At 38.1% G+C, this 20,913-nt stretch overlaps 1 protein-coding gene across 2 annotated transcripts in view; it reads right to left on the reverse strand.

Moving 5' to 3' along the window:
- The window catches only part of PCSK5 (proprotein convertase subtilisin/kexin type 5), a 253,825-nt gene that overhangs the window by 131,017 nt on the left and 101,895 nt on the right, over nt 1-20,913 (reverse strand). For both annotated transcript variants that reach the window (XM_082784364.1, XM_082784365.1), the window contains exons 6-7: nt 17,658-17,746; nt 12,415-12,587 (exon numbers count right to left, since the gene is read on the reverse strand). In XM_082784364.1, coding sequence (XP_082640490.1) covers nt 12,415-12,587; nt 17,658-17,746 — 262 coding nt within the window. The remainder of the gene's footprint in view (nt 1-12,414; nt 12,588-17,657; nt 17,747-20,913) is intronic.

Genomic DNA, 20,913 nt, shown 5'->3' on the forward strand with positions numbered 1-20,913 from the left:
TCAGATCTGAAGTTCCAGAACACTGGTCCATACTCTGGTGACCTAGAAAAAGTACTATGCAGGCATGATTTTAAGCATAGCCACCACAGGGCCAAGCACCAAGGAAGACAGTACCCTGAGATACGCACCTGTGAGAGGCAGCATCTCCTGTTGTAGGTTCCTCATATTCCAATGATTTTTGCATACCCTGAATGCTGGATGCCATTGCCCTGTGTAGAGGCAAAGTTCTGCCAATCTACTAACTGGCAGAATTTTTCTTTTGAGAGGCAGCATCTCACAGACCCTGCTGAGTTTCTACCAGCACACTTAACCTCTAATTTGAAAATGAAAAAAAACAGTCTGGCACACCACCTGTAAAACTATCTGGCTCTTCTGTAGACTGCAAAGCACTCTCACTCTGAAGCAGGCATCTGTCCAAAAGAGATAATGGCAAACTGAGAGCCCCAGGCAGCAACTCTGAAGTCGTATCATAAGATAGTCCAATGGAGTATTTATAATTAAAATATCCTCTTTGGACATCAAAAGAAAAAAAGCTGTAAACAAAAGAAGAAATTTCTGAAGCCATGAATTCTCTTGAGATGTCCACATTTTCAGAAAAAGTCACGTTTGGGTATCAATTCATTAAAAATGTATGCCTAAAATCTCTATGACAAAACGAGTAGTAAGCCTAACAGGCATACATAAATAAAAATGCCCATTTGAGGGAAATGCTTAAAAATTAGGTTCCATGCTTGCATATTATCATTCCTGTTTTTTTGTTTGTTTGTTTTTTTTGTTTGTTTGTTGTTGTTTTTTTTTTCTAGAAAACTAGAAAGTCGAAAAAGAATTTTTTAGTGCTAGAACAAGCATATAAAAATATATATATACAATGCAAAAATCTATCACTTATAATAATAAGAGACAATTATGTTCCTGAAAAAGCAAGTTGTTCCTAGTGCAATTAAACTTCTTGCTCACTTCTGAACCAACTTCTTTACTGAGGAAAAGACAAAATAATTAATCACAACAGAAAGAAGGAAAATGTATTTTATTAGCTAATAGGATATGATTCCTATAAGATACCGAAGTGCGAAAATACTTTATGTGTGCATTAAGAACAGTGTATCAAATAACCACGAGCATCCATACATTAACACAGTAATTACTGGGATATATCAATGGAACATTGCAACATACGTCCTTGCGTGTTGTATATATTTTATTTTACTGTTCACTAGAACAACAGCTTAAACAGCTCCAAGTTATTCCCTACAGAGCTGTAATTAGTGCTTAAAGTGCAACCAAAAGAAGTGTTGGCTGAAACCTGAAATCTGAACCTGTGGAATGCTGGAATGAATTTCCCATTTTCCTAAACAAAATAGTGCCAGCTAAAGGGCTGCGTGAATTGCACTTCTGGTTTAGACTCTCTCTCCTTATTATCATTACTTCTGTTGATGATATTGTTACTGGGATAAAGTAGATTGTGTATTGTAAATAAGATAAGAGATAGGTTTTCCAAACTTTTTGTAACACAAGGCATCTCTAGTAAATAATAGATGACCAAAGAAAATGGGTACTGTGTAAGAAAGAAAGCTGCGTTAGGACTAGGTAAGGGATGTATTTCACATGCAAACACCCATTCTGTGGAGAGGTTTAGGCAGTTGCAGTTACTTTTGTACTATCATGTGATTAAACACTGGAGAGGAAGCTATGTCTACTAGAACCATATGACTTGTTTCACTCGTTAAACTCTTCCTTACAGAAGGCTTCAGGTTTTCAAGATAATTACTGAACTTCTTCCCACATAACACACAGAATTGTGTAGACACTGTTGTTGCTCAAGTCCTTAGAAGCATGTGAAGAAAGGGGATAAGCAACTCCATTCATATTTCAAAAAGTCTCTCTTTGAAATGCATATACTTCAAGTGTATGGAAAGAGACCCATTTTGCCAAAGCTGCTTTTGACTATTGGCAATCCAAACTAAGATTTATTCCACATCATGAATGGTGTGGTTTTTCATGTTCAACTATATCACCTGTTTCAGGTTGGGCACCCAAAATCAGAGGCCACTTTTCACAACTAGTCCAAAAACAGTAATGCTATTCTGGCTTGTTATAACAGTTTCCATATATGTGTGAGAATGGATGAGGTAACTAAACAGTTTTGGTTTCCAGTACACTTTGTGACATTGTAAGGAAACTGGACATTTTGAGGTATATTTTCCTGTAACTCTCATTCCAAAGTTTCCTGCCCTTTAGGATTTGTATATTCCAGTTAATGTAATGTAAGAACATTTCTGGTACATTATTTCTTTTTCTGCATATATTTTTTTACTACATGTTAACTTTCTGTGAAAAAAATCTCTTTCCCCATAAAGCAAAGGAGATGAATTTTAAGATTAGTTTTGATTATATATTTCCAAAAGAAAATAAGATGCATAGTATCATAATTCATTCAGGTATCACTGAAGTAAAGCCCAAGCTCTACTTCATTTCCTGGAAGGTAATATCCCTAATTCTACTTTTACTGACTGCTTAAAGTTGCTAACTGGGTGCAAACTAGGTAGGCCAAAGAATTATTAGCTTAACGATGTGCTGAGGTTGTTACCTAACCTGATTTTTGCTGGGCACTCTCAGTTTGGAAAAGACTAAATCACATCAAGGATAAACCACACTTGGAAAAACATTAAGGCATCCTGATATAAATCTATTAGCTGCATGCAAGGAAATGAAGCCTGTAGGTAACAAATACATGATGGTGGACAAACTCCTGGAAAACGGTGACTCTTAAAGGCAGTTTAGGGTCATGGCAGATAACCAGCTGGCTTCCCTAAAATTTAGTCTGATTTTTGGATCTCTAAGTAGAATGAGTATGAATATGTGCAGGGAGCAGGGAAACAGTATTATCGCTGCATAGAGAAAGCTGCAAATTCTGTGCCCCATTCTGGTATCCACATTTGAAAAAATAATGCTGGGAAACAGAAAGTGCTTCAGAAAAGAACTACAGGAATGAACAGTGGTTTGGAAATTCTGACTAACAGAAGGAAAATTAATATATAAAACATTATTGTTCAAGGCTTTAGAACAGATTTTGAAGGACGGAGTAATAGGCATCAAAGTCAATGGAATGCAGCACACACTGAATTTAGAAATCAAGATAAACCTTTTAAGATATTTTCAGATAACTTATTTTATGCAGAGAAATGAATTAGAATCAGTCTATCCGGTTTCTACAAAGCATGTATAGAACTCTGAAGAATCAGTAATGAAACAAAATAAAAGTTAATATTACAGCAAGCTGGAAGTGGAAATGTCTGCACTGGAGATGTGGGCTGTGCTGGGGAATCAGAATCCACAGGGTTGAGGAAGTTATGAGCAGAGTGTTTTAAGAATGAAACAAAGTTATTTGGTGATTTTGAAATTAAAAAAAAAAAAAAAGAATGGTAATGAATCTACTAATTACTACTACCCGCATTCAAGAACAGAATTCAGGTTGAAAGACGTGGAGGGAATCACCATTATGGACAGCAAGGAGACGGACAGCTTAAATGTTAAGAAGTTAGAGTGGCTTGTTTAGCACAGCAAAGTGAAGTCTGAGAGAGGATGTGATTGTGTTCTATAAATATGTCAAATGCTAAAAAGATAGGGGAAAAACTATTTAAGCTGAAGAACAATTTTGACACAGCAACAAATGGACAAATACTGCATGTGAGAAAATCTCGCTAAAATTTAGAAGACAATCTCTAACAAATACATTAGTGATGGCTGTGAAACAGTTACCCAGCAGAAATAGAGGGGGAATTTTTTTCTAATTCATTCTAAAATAGAAATTGCTGAATGTATTTACAGGACATGATGTCTGTGAACTGTACTAGATGACCTACATGTCCATTTCCTGATTTATGTTCCAACTTAGTTTATTCAAGAGATCACTTGGCTAATATCTGTAATTACTTACAGGTGGAGATTTTTAACACCATAAGGTGAACCATAAATGTAGCAGAAAAGGCAATTTACAGTGGAAAGGAAAATAACAAATTTAGATGATCAATAAGTTACTTATTTTAATAATGAAGGTATGTAGTGACTTCCAAAGCAGTGGACGTAACAGGTTTAATAGAGTCATAGAATCAATAAGGTTGGAAAAGACCTCCAAGATCATTGGTCCAACCATTGCCCTACCACCACTGTCACCCACTAAACCATGTCCCTAAGCACCACATCTAACTTTTCCTCAAATACCCCCACGGATGGTGACACCACCTCACTGGGCAACTCGTGCCAATGCCTGACTAATCTTTCTGAGAAGAAATGTCTCTTAATGTCCTCTTTAATATCTTCATCGATGATCTGGACGAGGGCATCGAGTGCACCCTCAGTAAGTTCGCAGATGACACCAAGTTAGGTGCGTGTGTCGATCTGCTTGAGGGTAGGAAAGCTCTGCAGGAGGATCTGGATAGGCTGCACCGATGGGCTGAGGTCAACTGCATGAAGTTCAACAAGGCCAAGTGCCGGGTCCTGCACCTGGGGCGCAATAACCCCAAGCAGAGCTACAGGCTGGGAGAGGAATAGTTGGAGAGCTGCCAGGCAGAGAAGGACCTGGGAGTGATGGTGGATAGTCGGCTGAATATGAGCCAGCAGTGTGCTGAGGTGGCCAAGAAGGCCAACGGCATCCTGGCTTGTATCAGGAACAGTGTGACCAGCAGGGCTAGGGAGGTGATCGTCCCCCTGTACTCAGCTCTGGTGAGGCCGCACCTCGAGTACTGTGTTCAGTTTTGGGCCCCTCGCTACAAGAAGGACATCGAGGTGCTTGAGCGGCTGCAGAGAAGGGCGACGAAGCTGGTGAGGGGCCTGGAAAACAAGTCCTACGAGGAGCGGCTGAGGGAGCTGGGCTTGTTCAGCCTGGAGAAGAGGAGGCTCAGGGGTGACCTTATCGCTCTTTTTAGGTACCTCAAGGGAGGCTGTAGCGAGGTGGGGGTTGGCCTGTTCTCCCACGTGCCTGGTGACAGGACGAGGGGGAATGGGCTTAAGTTGAGACAGGGGAGTTTTAGGTTAGATGTTAGGAAGAACTTCTTCACTGAAAGGGTTGTGAGGCACTGGAACAGGCTGCCCAGGGAAGTGGTGGAGTCATCATCCCTGGAAGTCTTCAAAAGACGTTTAGATGTAGAGCTTAGGGATATGGTTTAGTGGAGGGCTGTTAGCGTTAGGTCAGAGGTTGGACTCGATGACCTTGAGGTCTCTTCCAACCTAGAACATTCTGTGTGATTCTGTGTAATTTCTAACCCGACCCCCCCCTGGAGCAACTTGAGACCATTCCCTCTTGTCCTATCACTAGTTACATATGAGAAGAGGCAGACTCTCAGCTCCCCACACCTTCCCTTCAGGTAGTTGCAGAGAGCACTAAGGTCTCCCCTGAGCCTCCTCTTCTCCAGACTAAACCCCAGTTTCCTCAGCCACTCCTCACAGGACTTGTGCTCCAGGCCCTTCACCAGCTTCGCTGCCCTTCTCTGGGCAAGCTCCAGGGCCTCGATGTCCTTCTTGCAGTGAGGGGCCCAAAGCTGAACACAGTACTTGAGGTGTGGCCTCACCAGAGCTGAGAACAGGGGGGTGATCACTTCCCTGGTCCTGCTGGCTACACTGTTCCTGATACAAGCCAGGATACTGTCGGCCTTCTTTGCCATCTGGGCATGTTGCTGGCCAGTTGAGGACTGATAATTGTCTTTTCTTATTTCAGAAATATAAGTGTTGCAAGCCAACAGTACAGCGTCATGTTATCAGAAGGCAGAATTACAATAGTAAAACTCAATACCATTTCTCTGGTTTTGGTACACAGTCAATCTCCCCCTGTACTACAAAGATACCCAAACTTTAACTTGTTCTGTTGAAGTAAATACAATATTATATCCTGAATAATAGATACAACAGGCATACACAGCATATATGCAATACATGTAACAGGCCAATGCCAGGACATAACATGAAGTTACATGAGCATACTGGAAGTCTTATCTTTTGCATCCTTAACCCAAGCACAACACTAATTCTGACAGTGAGTCTTCAGTGAGTAGGTTTTGAGCAACTAATTAGAGCTGTGCAGGAACTCTTGTGCATGCAGATGTTATCTATGTATAATCCGAGTTTAACATACAAATAGCTATGTGTTCATTTGGTCATAGACTACTGATGTAAAGGGTGAACAAATACAACACACAGTTTAAAAAAATATGGCATTAACTTCTATGAATCATATTTCAGTGTATAAAATGATAGCTATTTTGTAAGTTATTTTGAGAATTATTGTTTTTTGAAGTTTCCTTGCAGGGATTTGTCTTTGATTTTTACAGTGTAATGTTCTAGCAAAGCAGAACAGAGTAACTCCTCTTTTCATAGGCAACACATCCTACTCAAAATGATGCAGAGATGTGATGACAGGAGAAGCCAATAGCTTTTTTAAATAAATGTAAGAGAAATCTATCCACGGCAAAACACAGGCAACAAACGTGGCCCTGAACTCTTGAAAATTTTGAACAATCTCTTCCATTTTTGGAGTAGAGACATTTATTAATAGCAGCAATAATAATAAAAATGTGAATTTCAATTATTTTTTTTTCTCCTTTGCCTTCCCTTCTGTTCTTTTTGCTTCTCTTCCCTTTCTCTCTCTTCCATCAGAGTAGGAGGCTTGTTTAGTGATTGTAAGTGAGCCTTCCACTCCCAGCAAACACTTTGAACACACTCTGCAGCCAAAGTTGGTGAAGCGAGAGAGATGAGAAGGGGCAGTGATGATGGGAGGGAAGGCACCCAGCCAAGTTCTCACAAGAAGTTCAGCCACACAGCATCTGATCATTAATGTCCGTCAAACATTTTGGCTTGTGTCCAGCTTGCTAAACAGAATGGTGTCATGGCAATAAAATGAAGTCTCCTGTGCTGATGCAGGCAGAAAGCCAACAATTCCCATGTAGATTTCACTGCCTATCTGCCCTCTTAGTTTTTATTAAGGATGACCTGTCACTGATTTTGACTACCTTATGCATACCTCACAACAAATAATGCTAAGCATGCAGTTGGTGGGATGCTGGGAGAGGTGAGATAAGTAGCTCTTTGAAACTCTGCTCCATAAAACATAATCAGGGATCACATTCTCCAGAAAGTTAACTATTAGGTCCTTGTCAAACAACAGTGAAAAAACAAGTCAGAATATCTGAAATGCATTACTCCCCAAATGATGTTGAAACTGATCCTAGAATAGGCTTATTTGTAGGAACAAAAAATTAACTAGTTACAATGCTGTATCCTGGAGCCATGAATCAGAGAATATAAATCTCTAAAGTGGTTATAACACTGGGCTTAAAGCCTGTGCGATACAGGCAGATACCTTAAAATTTAAAAGTAATTTGGTTTTATTTATCTGAATCAAGGATGGGGTTTTGTGTTCTCCCTTTTGTCTCAGACCCAGCAAAGTCTTATCATATGACTTGGCCACAATCATGTTTAGTCATGCTAAGCATGTTTGTTCTTGAACACAGGGGGAGATGTGACATCACATACCTAATCTTTTATTGAATATGTTACCTTTGGACATATTGACCTTTGTTCTGCTGTTCTGCATTATTATGGGTGAATTGTTTCTGAGATTATTAGGTGACTTCTTATGCATTAGTATTTAAGACACAAGTCTCCCAGAATTTTCTATCCTTATGAGTACACTATTACCAAGAAAAGAACATTGTCAACTGGAACCATAATATAAAGGGAGCTTTTATATTTGCATAGAAATTGTTTGATTGCAAAGTCTTCAAGGTTTCTCTTTGAACTCAAGTATGCAAATTTAATAGAATTAAACAAAATACCCTGAAGATGACAGAAAGTAATGGTACTCAAGACAGGCTTAAAAATTGGCTTCCTCTTCCTTTACCTGGATCCTGGGCAGAATGTTAAAAGCATATTTAATTTGTGGTTTAGGTTTTCATTTCATAAATTCAGTTATTACTCAGTATCCATTCTTTAAATAGATTTGTCTGTTTCAATTTATGGCATGTGCTGTCTCTCTGGAACTCTATGGAAAAACTGTACAGTCATTTATCTTTGTTATTTTGTGCAAGATTTGGAAGAAGTAATCATATTAGCTCAGCAGATTTAAAAATAATAATAGTTCTAAAACACCCTGCATGAGCTGTTAATTGGAATAATGTGCACTAAAGATAAACTATCTTATTATTTATTTATTTATTTATTTATTTATTTTTCCCCAAGGATCCTAGACTCCCATCAAGAAACTCCCAACAAGAAACTGTGGCTGTTGCATCCATTTCTTTTTCACTTTATTAATATAATAAAAAGATCAGTTAGTTTAATTATATTCTAATCAAAGTTATTATCCCGCATCACCTTTCTTTTTCCTAATTAAACAAATTAAGCATAATTTCCTTTTCAAATTCTTTTTAAAAATCCCAATCTTTTTCATTTCTGTTCTGTTTTTTAAAATAATATCCAGTTGTCTCCACATATGCACAATACATGAAAAATATCAGTTTTGAATATTTGTGTAGATCTGATAAAAGTTCTTGACAAATTATCCTGTAACAATGTTACTTCAATTTACATCACAGACACTGGATATAATAATGTTGTTGTCCAGATCAATATTTCTAAAAGAGAAGGTCAAGATCTGTCCACATTGTAATATGCAATTTTGTCTGCCTATTTTTATTTGCACAATTATTGTGACTGCTTAACTAAACAGAACAAGAACAAATTCATCCTGAAGTCATTTTGGGTCTGGAAATTAAGCCTATTAATGAAGGTGATAATTGAAACATACACCTACAACCTTTCAGTGTATATTATATTTCAAAGAATGAAAATTAGAGATTAACCTTAAGCATTTAAAAAAATATCAGTATGATTTTCTAAAATATCTGAGTTTTGTATAAGTCTTAAAGAGAGTACTTATTTCCTTGAAAAAGATTTTAAAGTTTTCATAATCAGAACTAGACAAGATTTCCAAATATATGGAAGTACTTAGATCTATGTTTTTGGATGATGCCAAGCTGTGTGGTGTGTTTGACACATACAAGGGAAGAGATGCCATCCAGGGGGATCTGGACAGGCTTGAGAGATGGGCCTATGTGAACCTCATGAATTTCAACAATGCCAAACAAATGCAAGGTTGGGGCAATCCCAAACATGAATACAGGCTGGGTGATGAATGGATGGAGAGCACCCCTGAGGAGAAGTACTTGTGGGTGTTAGTGAAAGAAAAAATTAACATGAGCCAGCAATGTATGCTTGCATCCTATAAAGCCAACATTACATTGGGCTGCAGGAAAAGAAGAGTGGCCAGCAGGTCAAGGGAGATAATTCTCCCCCTCTCTCATGAGACCACATCTGGAGTGCTGCATTCAGCTGTGGGGTCTCCAGCACAAGAAGGACATGGACTTGTTGAAGATTGTCCAGAAGAGGGTCACAAAGATGATCAAAGGGCTGGAGCACCAATCCTATGAAAAAAGGCTGAGAGAGCTGGGGTTGTTCAGCCTGGAAGAGGAGGCTTCATGGAGACCTTATAGCAGTCTTCCAACATTTAAAGAGGGGGAAAGATGGGGAGGCACTCTATCAGAGAATGTAGCTACAGGACAAGGCGCAATAGTTTTAAACTAAAAGAGGGGAGATAGATTAGATATGAGGAAGAAATTCTTCACTAAGAGGTGGTGAGGCACTAGAACAGGTTGCCCAGGAAGCTTTGGATGATTGGACTTATTCAAGGCCAGGTTAGATGGGGCTTTGGGCAACCTGGGAGCCCAGTGGGAGGTGCCCCTGCCCATGCAAGGGGGATTGTAATTAGATGATCTTCAAGGTTCCTTCCAACCCAAGCCATTCTGTGATTCTATGATATTATTCAACTCTGAATGGGCAACCTTGTGCAGAACAAAAAGTTGATAAAATGAAACAGAAGGGAAACCACCACAAAAATAGTAACAATTTGACTCACATCAAATATGACTTCTACTATTTCTTTTAAAAATATCACAAACAAACAAACAAAAACACGATTACCACTGTAAAATGAAATCCTATGTTTCCACTATATACTGGTATTCTCTCAAATTACAGCTGCAATAATTACAATGGAACAAGGATGCTTGTAGGCAAGATCCACACTTTAGGAAGATTAATCCACATTTCTTATTTATACTGGATTTATCAAGTTTAAAATTCTAATAAGGAAATGGCTAAGTTCTGTGGGTACAGAAATTTGGGCTAAACTTTCCATGGAATATGAAATTTAAACTAACATATATATATGTTTGGACATAATTATTATTTTTTGAGTGTGCTTCAACAATTGAACAATGTTTGCCCCTACATCCTGCAGTTCCTTTAATCTTGCTTCATCACCTTATTGTTTTTCTTTTCATGCTCATTGTCAAAAACAGTAGTAAGCTTCAGTGGGGTGACAGTGAGTTGTTATTCCAACTGAAAAGAGGAATTATGATGCATGGGAAGCAGCAATGGAGAGGTATTTGGCCTTCTCACACACTTGTGCTGCTCTAAGAGTATTTCAATAACAGATAATGATTACTAATTACAGCAGAGCTCTCCGGGGACAGACTCTCCGGGGACGGACTCTCTCCGGGGACAGACTCTATTTTCAGACATTAAATATTGTACAAAAAGAAAAAGCACAAATTTGCAGCTCCACACTGAAAAGTCTTCAGATGACCTAGTGAAAGGAAGGCAGTGGTATGTGGTATGTTGTTGCATGGTTATTTTAGAGCATTTGTGGTGTTGACCTTAATGAGAGGTATTTTTAATATCATATACCATGGGAAGCACACTGTAGTTGTTGTTAGTTTACTACTTAAGTAATTGTTCTTCATAATTTAGCTGCAAGGTAGTTCAGCATATGTTGTTACCTACATATTGGGGCAGGAGAGGGAAAGTGTGAGAGTAAATAATTTATGCAACTTTGTAAAGGAAAACAAAATGAGCCAGTGATGTCGCTGTGATTAGAACTGAAGAATTCACAGCTTGTTTGAGGTTTGAGTGGTTAGGCAATGTTTATGGTGACAATGGGTGTCAATTTTATGTTGCATTAGTCAAGTATATTGTAAATCACCTGAAACACTGAACTATGCATACAGACTGTCATTGTGACTGGATGCCCCTGTGAATTTGCCTGTTTCCCCTATGCACCCATTGCCTATTTCCTGTTATGGCTATTTTTGATGGTATATCTTGAATTAATATGATCTCTCAGTGGTAGACACTGTCTCTTACACATGGCACAAATTTTCTAGGCTGCATGTTAGCTATAGTTTGCTAAAATCATCCTGACATATCTGGTAAAACTTGCCCATTTAAATAATAGCTGCACTTTCCAATCTTGCTGCATAGTGTTACCACGTTCCATTAATTATGTTCCAGTTTCACCTTGGTCCAATTGCTTCAGACTCTTTAAGCAAATGTTTCATATTAATCCCTTCTCTGATTGTAGAGTTATTCACCATTGAACTAGCAAGTCTCCTGCTATGTTCAAAATAATGCTCAGGCCTTCAAGCACAGAGCTTTAAATTCCCTTCCATCCAGTCTGCTACAGTGGAAAGAGGTGTGAGCACTGGAAAACTAGGCATTTCCTGATCTGTTTAACAGACAGGAGGATAAAAGGAAGAAGTAAAAATTGGCTTCTGACATCACAGGTTCTTCTAACTACTAGCTTCCTTCTGTGGTGTGATTTGTTTGACAGTTGCTTATTAAAGAATATTGAAACAGTCTTAGATTTAGGGTATATAGGTATATTTAGGGATATAGAGATTTTTGGGATTTTGTGCACTGTATTACATAAGATTTTTGAGCTATATCACTGAGAAATTGTAATACTACAAACTTGTAGAGAAATTTATACAGAAGTTATAGAAAGAGTGTAAGTTCTCTGAGACCAGAGATAAACTCTAAAAGAAACATGAATGTAGACTTTTTTTAGCTTCCAACTTCCTATTAAAACTGTAAAACTTCCATTAAGAAATCAAGTAAAACTAGGCAACAAAAGAAAAGAAAGAAGAAGGAAGAACAGTCAAAGGTGTTTGCTTTAAAATTTCATTGCAGTTTTGATTTGATGACTTGGCACTGCTGTGCAAAATAACATTTTTCAGTCTCATTTTTTTTCTTGCAGAATGACATTGGTACCTCAGGGCAGGTTTAAAGGACACTGAGGATGATGTGTTCTGATTGACAATGAACACAGCTAGTTGATACACCAGGAAGGACTGGCCATCAAGTCAATGAAAATGTATTTTTAGATTCATACAAATTAAGCTTTTATTCTTTCCTTCAGAATCCTTTTCTCTTCCCCATGCAGTATACTTGGACGTACCAGGTGTGTGTACCCTTACAGTTTCACATGACAACAGATTCAGAAGATACACTCTGAATTCCACCTACCATTCTGATGCCATTCTCAAAAGCCTGACGTGCTAGAGAAGCAGGTCCATCCACAGTCTTACCGTCGTCATCAGGCCCCCAGCTGGCACTGTAGATGTGGATGTGCTGGGGATTCAGGCTCAGAGACTTTGCTTCTACCATGTCTGTCACATCTCCATCCAGCATCCGTACACCTTCAGGATGAAAGACACAATGAACAGGACAAACAAATTCAAAATGCTTTTTTTTTTTTTTTTTCTTCCCAGTGAGAACTGTTGTGTAGGTTATTGGAATGAATGATCATAAGGATTTCTAGTGTGGAAAAAAATCTCTTTGAATATATGTTTCTCCAATGAAAAAAAATATTTCCATATAAAAAATACAGAAAGGAAATAGTATTACAGTCTTTCTTTGAGTTTTAAAAGCTATCTACTTAGTTTATCCACTGTACAACTCTCAAACTTTAGCATCAAATTTTTATGCTGAAAACTTCTTTTAAAAGAACTTGAACAGTGAAATGTTTGTGTGTTTCACTTGAAGATACAGTATATGATTTTATTTCTCCTTATATACAGCTGTGAAACTGCAGCATACAAACTGAGACCTTTACAGTCCTACATATGCTAATAGGCATAAAAATAGGATCTCTATTGACAGGTAAACATGGAAATGAATATTCCTTCATTTTATGAGGCTGAAAAAAAAACACTGGGAAGAAAGCTCATATGTGCAGATACTTAAGTACACATAGTAGCAAGGCAACGTTAGGAAGTCACAATCAAATATTCAATGTACCATGTTATTCAACCTGAAACTACAATATTGTGAACATTCTCCTCTATGAAGAAGCTTTTGTATGGTACAGTCTGAAATTTTTGTGCTAAAAAAATCTATTCACATGAATTTTGACAAGACAACGTGCCAGCCCTTCTAAAGTGAATGGTATTATTATATTTTAAGATCAGTAGAATAAGTAAGGCTTAAAACTGGTAACTAAAGAAACTTTTGACTATGATTTTGACTGAACTTAAGCTCTGACTGAGAAAATCACCATAACCAGTCTTACCCTAAATAGGGAAGAGCACCTTCATACAGCTAGTGTGACATTTGATCAAAGAGATATTAAATATTACACCATAATTAGCATAGAACTGTAAAGAGTAATGATCACTTCCACAATTAACTAGTTTGAAGCTTTTTCCCCTTTAAAAGACAACTGCTATTTTAAAGCCAAATTTACATATTTTAATTACAGACATATTCTACTTTGGTCATGAGTTCAGACTGCAGTAACTTGAGTGTTTACCAAGACCTTAACTTTCAGTTAACAAAAGGCATAGGGGCTGCTTTGTTGATAGAGGGAGAGAGGGTCTTTTTTTTTGTCTTTTTTTTTTCTCTCACTCTAATTGACTCAAAAATGAAAAGTGATCATATTTCTAAGTTCACACAAAAGCTGCTCATGTTTTGTGAGATAATAAACTTGTCCAAGCAGTGATCTCACTATGAACTTTACTTTATAAAAAAGCCATTAAAACAAATTTAGGAATCTCAGGTTTTATTTTTCTTCCTCAGCATAATCTCAGAAAATTAATGATGGGTGGAAGCTATGTTCTCATTTCTTTCAAACACATTAAAATATACTTCATTCTAAATAAAGACAATAAAAGGTACACCACATTTGAAATAAGGAAGATAAGACTTCCCTTTATGTTTCTGTGACTATGTAGCAAGCCTAAATTATACAGCATTCACCTGGTGAGCAATAACTCCTAATGCTGCCATGGCATTTGAAATAATTCATACTAGTTTTCTTAGGTGATGGCAAAGTGGTCAAAAAAGCTATATAGACAAGGTCGTGCCTTAGGTCTTGCTCTGTTCTGCCAACAAATGACAGACACGTTTCAAGTGTAACTTTGATCAATGGGTGGCTCATTAGCTATTAAAAAAACTCTTTTCTTTCTCTCTCTCCCCTCCATTTCTTCTTCTTCTTCTTCTTCTTCTTCTTCTTCTTCTTCTTCTTCTTCTTCTTCTTCTTCCCCCCCTCCCACCCCCAAAAATCTGAAGGAGTTCATTTTGCCAATCACAGAACCTCCAAACTGCTTTTGGCACGTGGTGATAGCACAACAAAAGCTGTCCAGAAGGCAATTAGCAGACTGTGTTTCCAGACTGTTCCACCTAAGACTTTAGAGCTCTGTAAACTTTTTCCAATATTTTCAGTAAGTGCCAAAATGTAAATGGCATTTTAGTCAGAACAAACTTTCAGCAAATCGCAGGAAACATGCAAAACTGAGCTGAAAGAAAGGTTTCTTCTAAAATGTTTGTTTTTAATCAGAATCTGACTTAAGCTTAAAAAAACAGCTGAACTAATTCCTCGTCAGCTGAAGACAATCTACATCTGTTGTGCTGTAACTCAGTGTAACTGTTTTCCCGTCAGGATCCCAGCCCAGCCAAGTAACTAAGCACCCAAATCCCTGCAGATGCTTTGCAACTTCCACAACCAGTCTGCAGCAATAACAACAGGCTAACCATCCCTTCCTATGAAAAGCCCCACGTGCTCTGTAGGTGGTAATTTGTTATATGTGAATATTATGGAGGGTCACACATTTAAAAAAAAAAATCTGCCCCTTTTGTGCATTGGCTTGTCTTTTAATGAAAGGGGCCTGTGGCTGAGCTAAGCACAAACTACAGACACATTGCATATTTTTTTTACAAGAAGCATCCCACAACCTATAAAAGAATTGAAGGTCCAAATTGTATTTTTTTTTCTCAGATTTTTGTATCTGTGGATTAAGTCCCCACTCATACCATTTTAAGAGAAGATTTGGACTTTTAAAGGATCTTCTTTTTGACGTGCTTTGTGGTTAGAGATTCTTAAGTGTGTGGAAATGAATCAAGGAGTGCAAATACATTTAGATGAAAAGTGACCATTACTGGTGGATAACTTGTTAATGACTTTTTATCACAGAGGTCATTAATTGGATTTGCTCAGCTGCCAGTATTTGATAGAATATTGATGGGAAGGATTTATTTTTCCCTTTGCTTTATTTCCTTGCTATCTTTTATGTCTCTAGAGATGCAGCAACTCCCATTTTGATTTGAGGTAAGGAATACTCATCTTGGCAGAACAAATTCCACATCACCACTGGCAGGTGCTAATCTGTGTAAAAAAAATATAACTGTGTTACCTTGACTCTAATTTCTTCTCCAAAAAGGCCAAAGGAGGGTCTTTAAATCCTTGGGAAATAAGTGAGCTGAACACTAGTTCAGCATAACATGATTCAACATTTTTACACTCCATCTGGCCTGTGGAGAGGGAACACAACCGCTGCATATTCACATGTGTAGCTTATGGCTTTTCTGAGGGAAGGAAGAGAGGCAGGCCAAATACAGGTCGGTGGCTAAACTCGTACATATAGGCACCTAGTGGAAGGGAAAACTCAACCTCCCTTCTCAACATTCTGAAACTCCCTCTGGTCTCTGATTTTCTGCAGATGGTCTGCTGAGGCCTTATTTTCAAATGCCAATGATTTTTAAAGACACTACATTATCACACTGCCACTATAATATTTTTTGTCTCTATTTAAAGAATTATGTTCGTTCTCGCTGTGGAGTGAATGCTCCACAGAACTATTGGGCTGAACAGAGAGAATAAAATTTTTACTCAGGTTAGAACAATGAAATTTCTTGAAGTCTACTATATTTTTAGCACAAAATAAGCGAACACATTATGAAAAAGGCACACAGTTTTTGCTCTTCACAGAAATTGAGTTCATACTATGTCCTTCTGAAACATTTTATACTATATTTAGAAAAAAACTGTGATTCTGCTAATATGCCTGTTGTTGTTGTTTCTCTAAAATATTGTCATTGGACAATCCTAATGGTGAATAAATAATAGCCCATTAAGAAGCCACTGTTAATAATGGAGAGCTTCCCAAGCACATGCCCAGGCTGTCACAGGCTGTGTGAATATCCAACTCACAAGTTAAACTTTTACTCCAGAAGTCACCTTTTATTTTTATCATTTCACTAACTCTCCTCAGATGCTGGTTTGAATGCAGTAAATCTGTTCATAGCCGCTACTACATGATTGAATGCCATGCCAACATGAGACAATCTGTTCATCTGCCACAAGCTCACTTGGCCAGTTCAAATTTTTTAAAGCCTTCTGACAGGGTAACTTCGTGCAGGAAGGCTATCTGTTCATCTGCATCACCCTAGCCATATGTTAGATTAGGTATTGTCTACCCTCTTGAAGCCATCAGGAAAACAGAAAGGTGCCATTAGGTTTCCATTGTGTGCTTTGGCTAATTTGAAATGCAGTTGTGATCACATTTGATTTGAATCAAACTTTTACCATTCCAGTAGAGAAGAGATACAGTATTATTAATTGCGGAAACAGCCCCAGCCCTGTCTGCTTGTATTTTTTAACTGTCCTCTACTGTGTATTTAGGTAAACACATTTCTGTTTTCACAAAGGGGCTCTATTTTAGATCAGTAAATCAACAGTTAATAAGTTTGAGCTGTAGGTCTTTGTACTGAAAGCCAATATGATACCAATATCATGTTTTCATCAAAAATACAGGAAGCAACCTTACTTGAAGCATTACAATCTGGCTCAGGCAGGCTACAGCCTAGAAGACATGTAGATGACATCTTGGCAGTCTTTTCCAGTTGCCAAAGGTATTGACCAGCCATTGGTTAAGAATTGATAGAATTGGAACCTCTTGGCTGAACAGAGCAAAAAAGTATTACCAGATTTCACACTTTAGACAATAATCTGACTGGTCACAGGGATCAAAAGAAGATTCTCTCCAACCACAGCCAAACAACACAACAAAGTTTTAAGTTTTCACATTGTTTTATTTTAGAGTGACATGCAAATATTTGTACTTTTACTTCTGATTTGTCAAAGCTCGTTACTTGGAGCTCTCAATCTGCGAGAAAACACAGATGTCAAAGTTCTAGGTTTTGTATTTTCATGCAAGGTCTCACTTCCTATGCTCCTGTGTGTATTGAGAGGCAGTGTTCCCAGGAGCACTGGAGAAGTGTCACCACAGACAAACTCCTTCAGTACTGGTCTTTACCACCCTAACACTGTGATTTCCTTGTTAACACAGCTAAGTTTGTTACCCAAACAAATCTCCTTCTCTTGTTGAGAAAGGTCTGCATGTGGCATTTAGCACAAATGGCTCTTTGGTGACTTTTTTTTTTTTTTTTTTTTTTTTTTTTTTTTTTTTGTGGTGGGAGATTGTTTCACATACCTCCAATCTTGGCATTAAAGGCGATTCCCACTGTGCAGTGTGAGTTGTTTGCAGTGGCTGCCACTTCTCCAGCACAACGGGTTCCATGCCTAGAGTCAGACAAACATTTTTTCAAGTAAGCACAGACTGTTGGGATTTACAGGCATTGGCTTTGCTCATCCTCAGGTGCTAAAAGTGCAACTATCCACAATGTCCTGCACTATTTAATGACCCATAGTAATTTATACTCACATTACAATATTCCTCTGAATGTGTTCTAACATTATTATTACAATCATCTTAACCTGCTCTTGACAGGGTTTCTAGCTATTATAAACACACATGATTTGTAGCAAAGACATAAAAAGATGATACATAATTCCCTGTAACAGAAAGAACTCTTGGACACCAATTCTTAATTTTGAACCAATACTTAGGTTATAGACAGAATTTTTGTCCTGCATTCTCCCACAATCTCCTCACGTTGCTAGCATGTATATTACTATACAGCATTCAGTAAGCACCCTCAGTAGCCACAGCATGAGCCACACTTTTCCATGAAGATGAGACTGTTACAATGTCCGTACTGCTCTTCACAGCCATGCCTAAGACATATAAATCAGGTACGCTCAAAGCTGCCATATAGGCATGTTCTGGTCTTGTCTTGGTCTAACCCTGCAAGCCTGGTGTCTTCCCAGGACCTGAAAAACCAGCTGGCAGCATAGTTGATCTATGCACAAGATCTAGTGTGGGGCAGTTGGGCTGCAGAAGTAGCATCTTAACAAGCTGCTGAAGGTGAATGCAAAACCTCTGGTGGTTGCTTACACCCCTCCTCACTGTGCAAGGCTAGAGTGGGATGTCTTGGCTAAACCTGATCCATGCTCTCTACAGTATGATGGTGGTCATTCATATGGCCGCTATGGTAGGAAAGCTGTCCCTGCTTTTTGAGATTTTTGCCTGCAATATGGGCTTCACAGGGTGATTTCCATGAGTAAGTTTTCCCTCATCCTTGTGCAATTAACCATCCCCATTGCATAAATGTGACACAACCAACAAGGAAGAGACAGAGAACTTTAGATTGTTGCTGTGGAGAGAAGATAAAGAGTTTCAGACCAGACAGGAAAAGAGATGGGAAGTTTATGAGATGAAGACAGATAATGTGGCTTGGGTAGACACAAAGTAAGAAGTTTAAAAAGTCAATGCAAAAAATTGATAACAACATGGCTACCACTTCAGAGGAGGCGAAGTGAAGTCAGTTGTGTACACAGGCACTCTTCTGCTAGTGGTGGTTGACAGACTGCTTACATAGACATCTGGAGTACATGGGTGTTTTTGAGCTAAGGTTGACGCCCACGTTACAGACAAGAATCACAGTTGCTTTCTCTTGGTACAGCTTGTTTTCAGTAGAGTCATTCCTTATTTCCATATTATTAGCGTAACTTTTTCCCCTTAACCTTTCGAGACATTTAGATGAGAAACACTATGACAACTTGTTTGGAATGGCTTAATGTAAACCAAGAACAACAACCAAGAGACATGACTAGGAATTAAAAAGAGGATACAAAAAAAGAAGCAATAGAAGTGATCAGCACTAACCTGTTAGAATTTCAAAGAAGACAATTCAATTTAATTCAATTTATCAGGTAAGTTATATATATTTATTCTATGAAGAAAGTGTAATCTTTAGTTACAAAACCTAAATGACAAGTTACATGTTGATGAATCCTAATGCTGGATTAAGGTTTCACAACTCTATGTATATCTTGTCAAATCTCTTCCTATTAATCTGTTCACAATTCATCATCTAGTTGCCAAACTCGACCAGAGGCTTTTTTTAAGATTTAATTTGAAGTTTCTTTTTCATATGAAGCCTAATTTTCAAGCCTGATTTTCTTCGTTTTGAGAAAGCTGGTCTAACTGAAAATGTTACAGCAATTCTTGTAGATAACTAGCAATAGAACGAGAGGGAATGGCCTCAAGTTGTGCCAGAGGAGGTTTAGGTTAGAAATTAGGAGACATTTCTTCTCAGAAAGAGTGGTCAGACATTGTAATGTGTTGCCCAGGAAGTGGTGGAGTCACTGTCCCTGGGGGTGTTTAAGGAATGGTTGGATGTGCTACTCAGAGACATGGTTTAGTGGGCAATATTGACAGTAGGTGGACCAGATGACCTTGGAGGTCTTTTCCAACCTTAATGATTCTATTATTGAATTATTTTCAAAAATCTGAAGTCAAATTTGGAATCACAGATAAAAATGAGTTTTAAAAAGATCCTTGTTCATTTTCAAGTATTTTCAAATAACATTCAAATAGCACTTCAAATATTGTTCAAATAATGTATTTGAAGCAGCGCCCATCTAAAATGAATGCAAATTTAAAGGAAAATGTTGTTCTTAAGAGTTGCCTTCAAGACACATGATTCCCAAACTTCCTCTTCCTACTTTATGACTTTGTTAGGTCTCACAGGTAAGTTTAGATGTGTTACAACTCAGATATCAAAGCAGAGATTACTATAATCACTCACATCACTCTGGTGCATATGTTTTATTAACAAATTGCAGCCTGCGTGGTGAAATGCAGGCTGAGATGCTGCTTCCAAGAGAGAGGCTGTGTAGGCAAGGTACCCTCCTGGGTGCCAAGATTGGGAAAACATGAAAGGGCAGTTATGTGAGGAAGGTTTTTCAGCTGAGAAAGGGGTCAGGTAAAACCTCCCCCTTGAGGGAATGCTGCCTGAAAAGAAATGGAAGAAACAGCTTGAGTTTCTCTGTGGTTCACAGAAGAGTACACGGACACCTGCTGCCTTGTTAATCATCTCTACTGAGCACCAACAAAAGATTAGATTTCCACTGGATCACCAAAAAGATCCTGTTCACTCCAGCGCCAGTTAATGTTTTGTAGATGGGACACAGAGGGCATGTGTGGTAGGTGTGGAGGGAGCAAAGCATAACTGCCCCTTCAGCAAGCCACAGTACCATGGGATTAAATGCAATGTGAAACCATACCACAAATTCCATCTGAAGTGGAAGTGGCTGCAATGGTAGGCATACTTCTAACTTCTGTAAGAAGTAGCCAAGGCTTTAAGAGTGGCATGGAGTTATGATGACATATACTTATTGAATTAAAGAACAGTATGAAATTTCATGTAAATTTCTGGTAAAGCATATTCCAGAGAGAACTATATCTTTGGACAAATATGCAAGTTAAATTAACTTTGCTGTAACTTTGTCTTCTTCACACATTGGAAAATCCTTTTTTTTTATTATATCTTTAGTATAGTAAT

This window comes from Aythya marila, assembly GCF_965140915.1.
Source record: "Aythya marila genome assembly, chromosome: Z".
Classification (NCBI taxonomy): Eukaryota; Metazoa; Chordata; class Aves; order Anseriformes; family Anatidae; genus Aythya; species Aythya marila.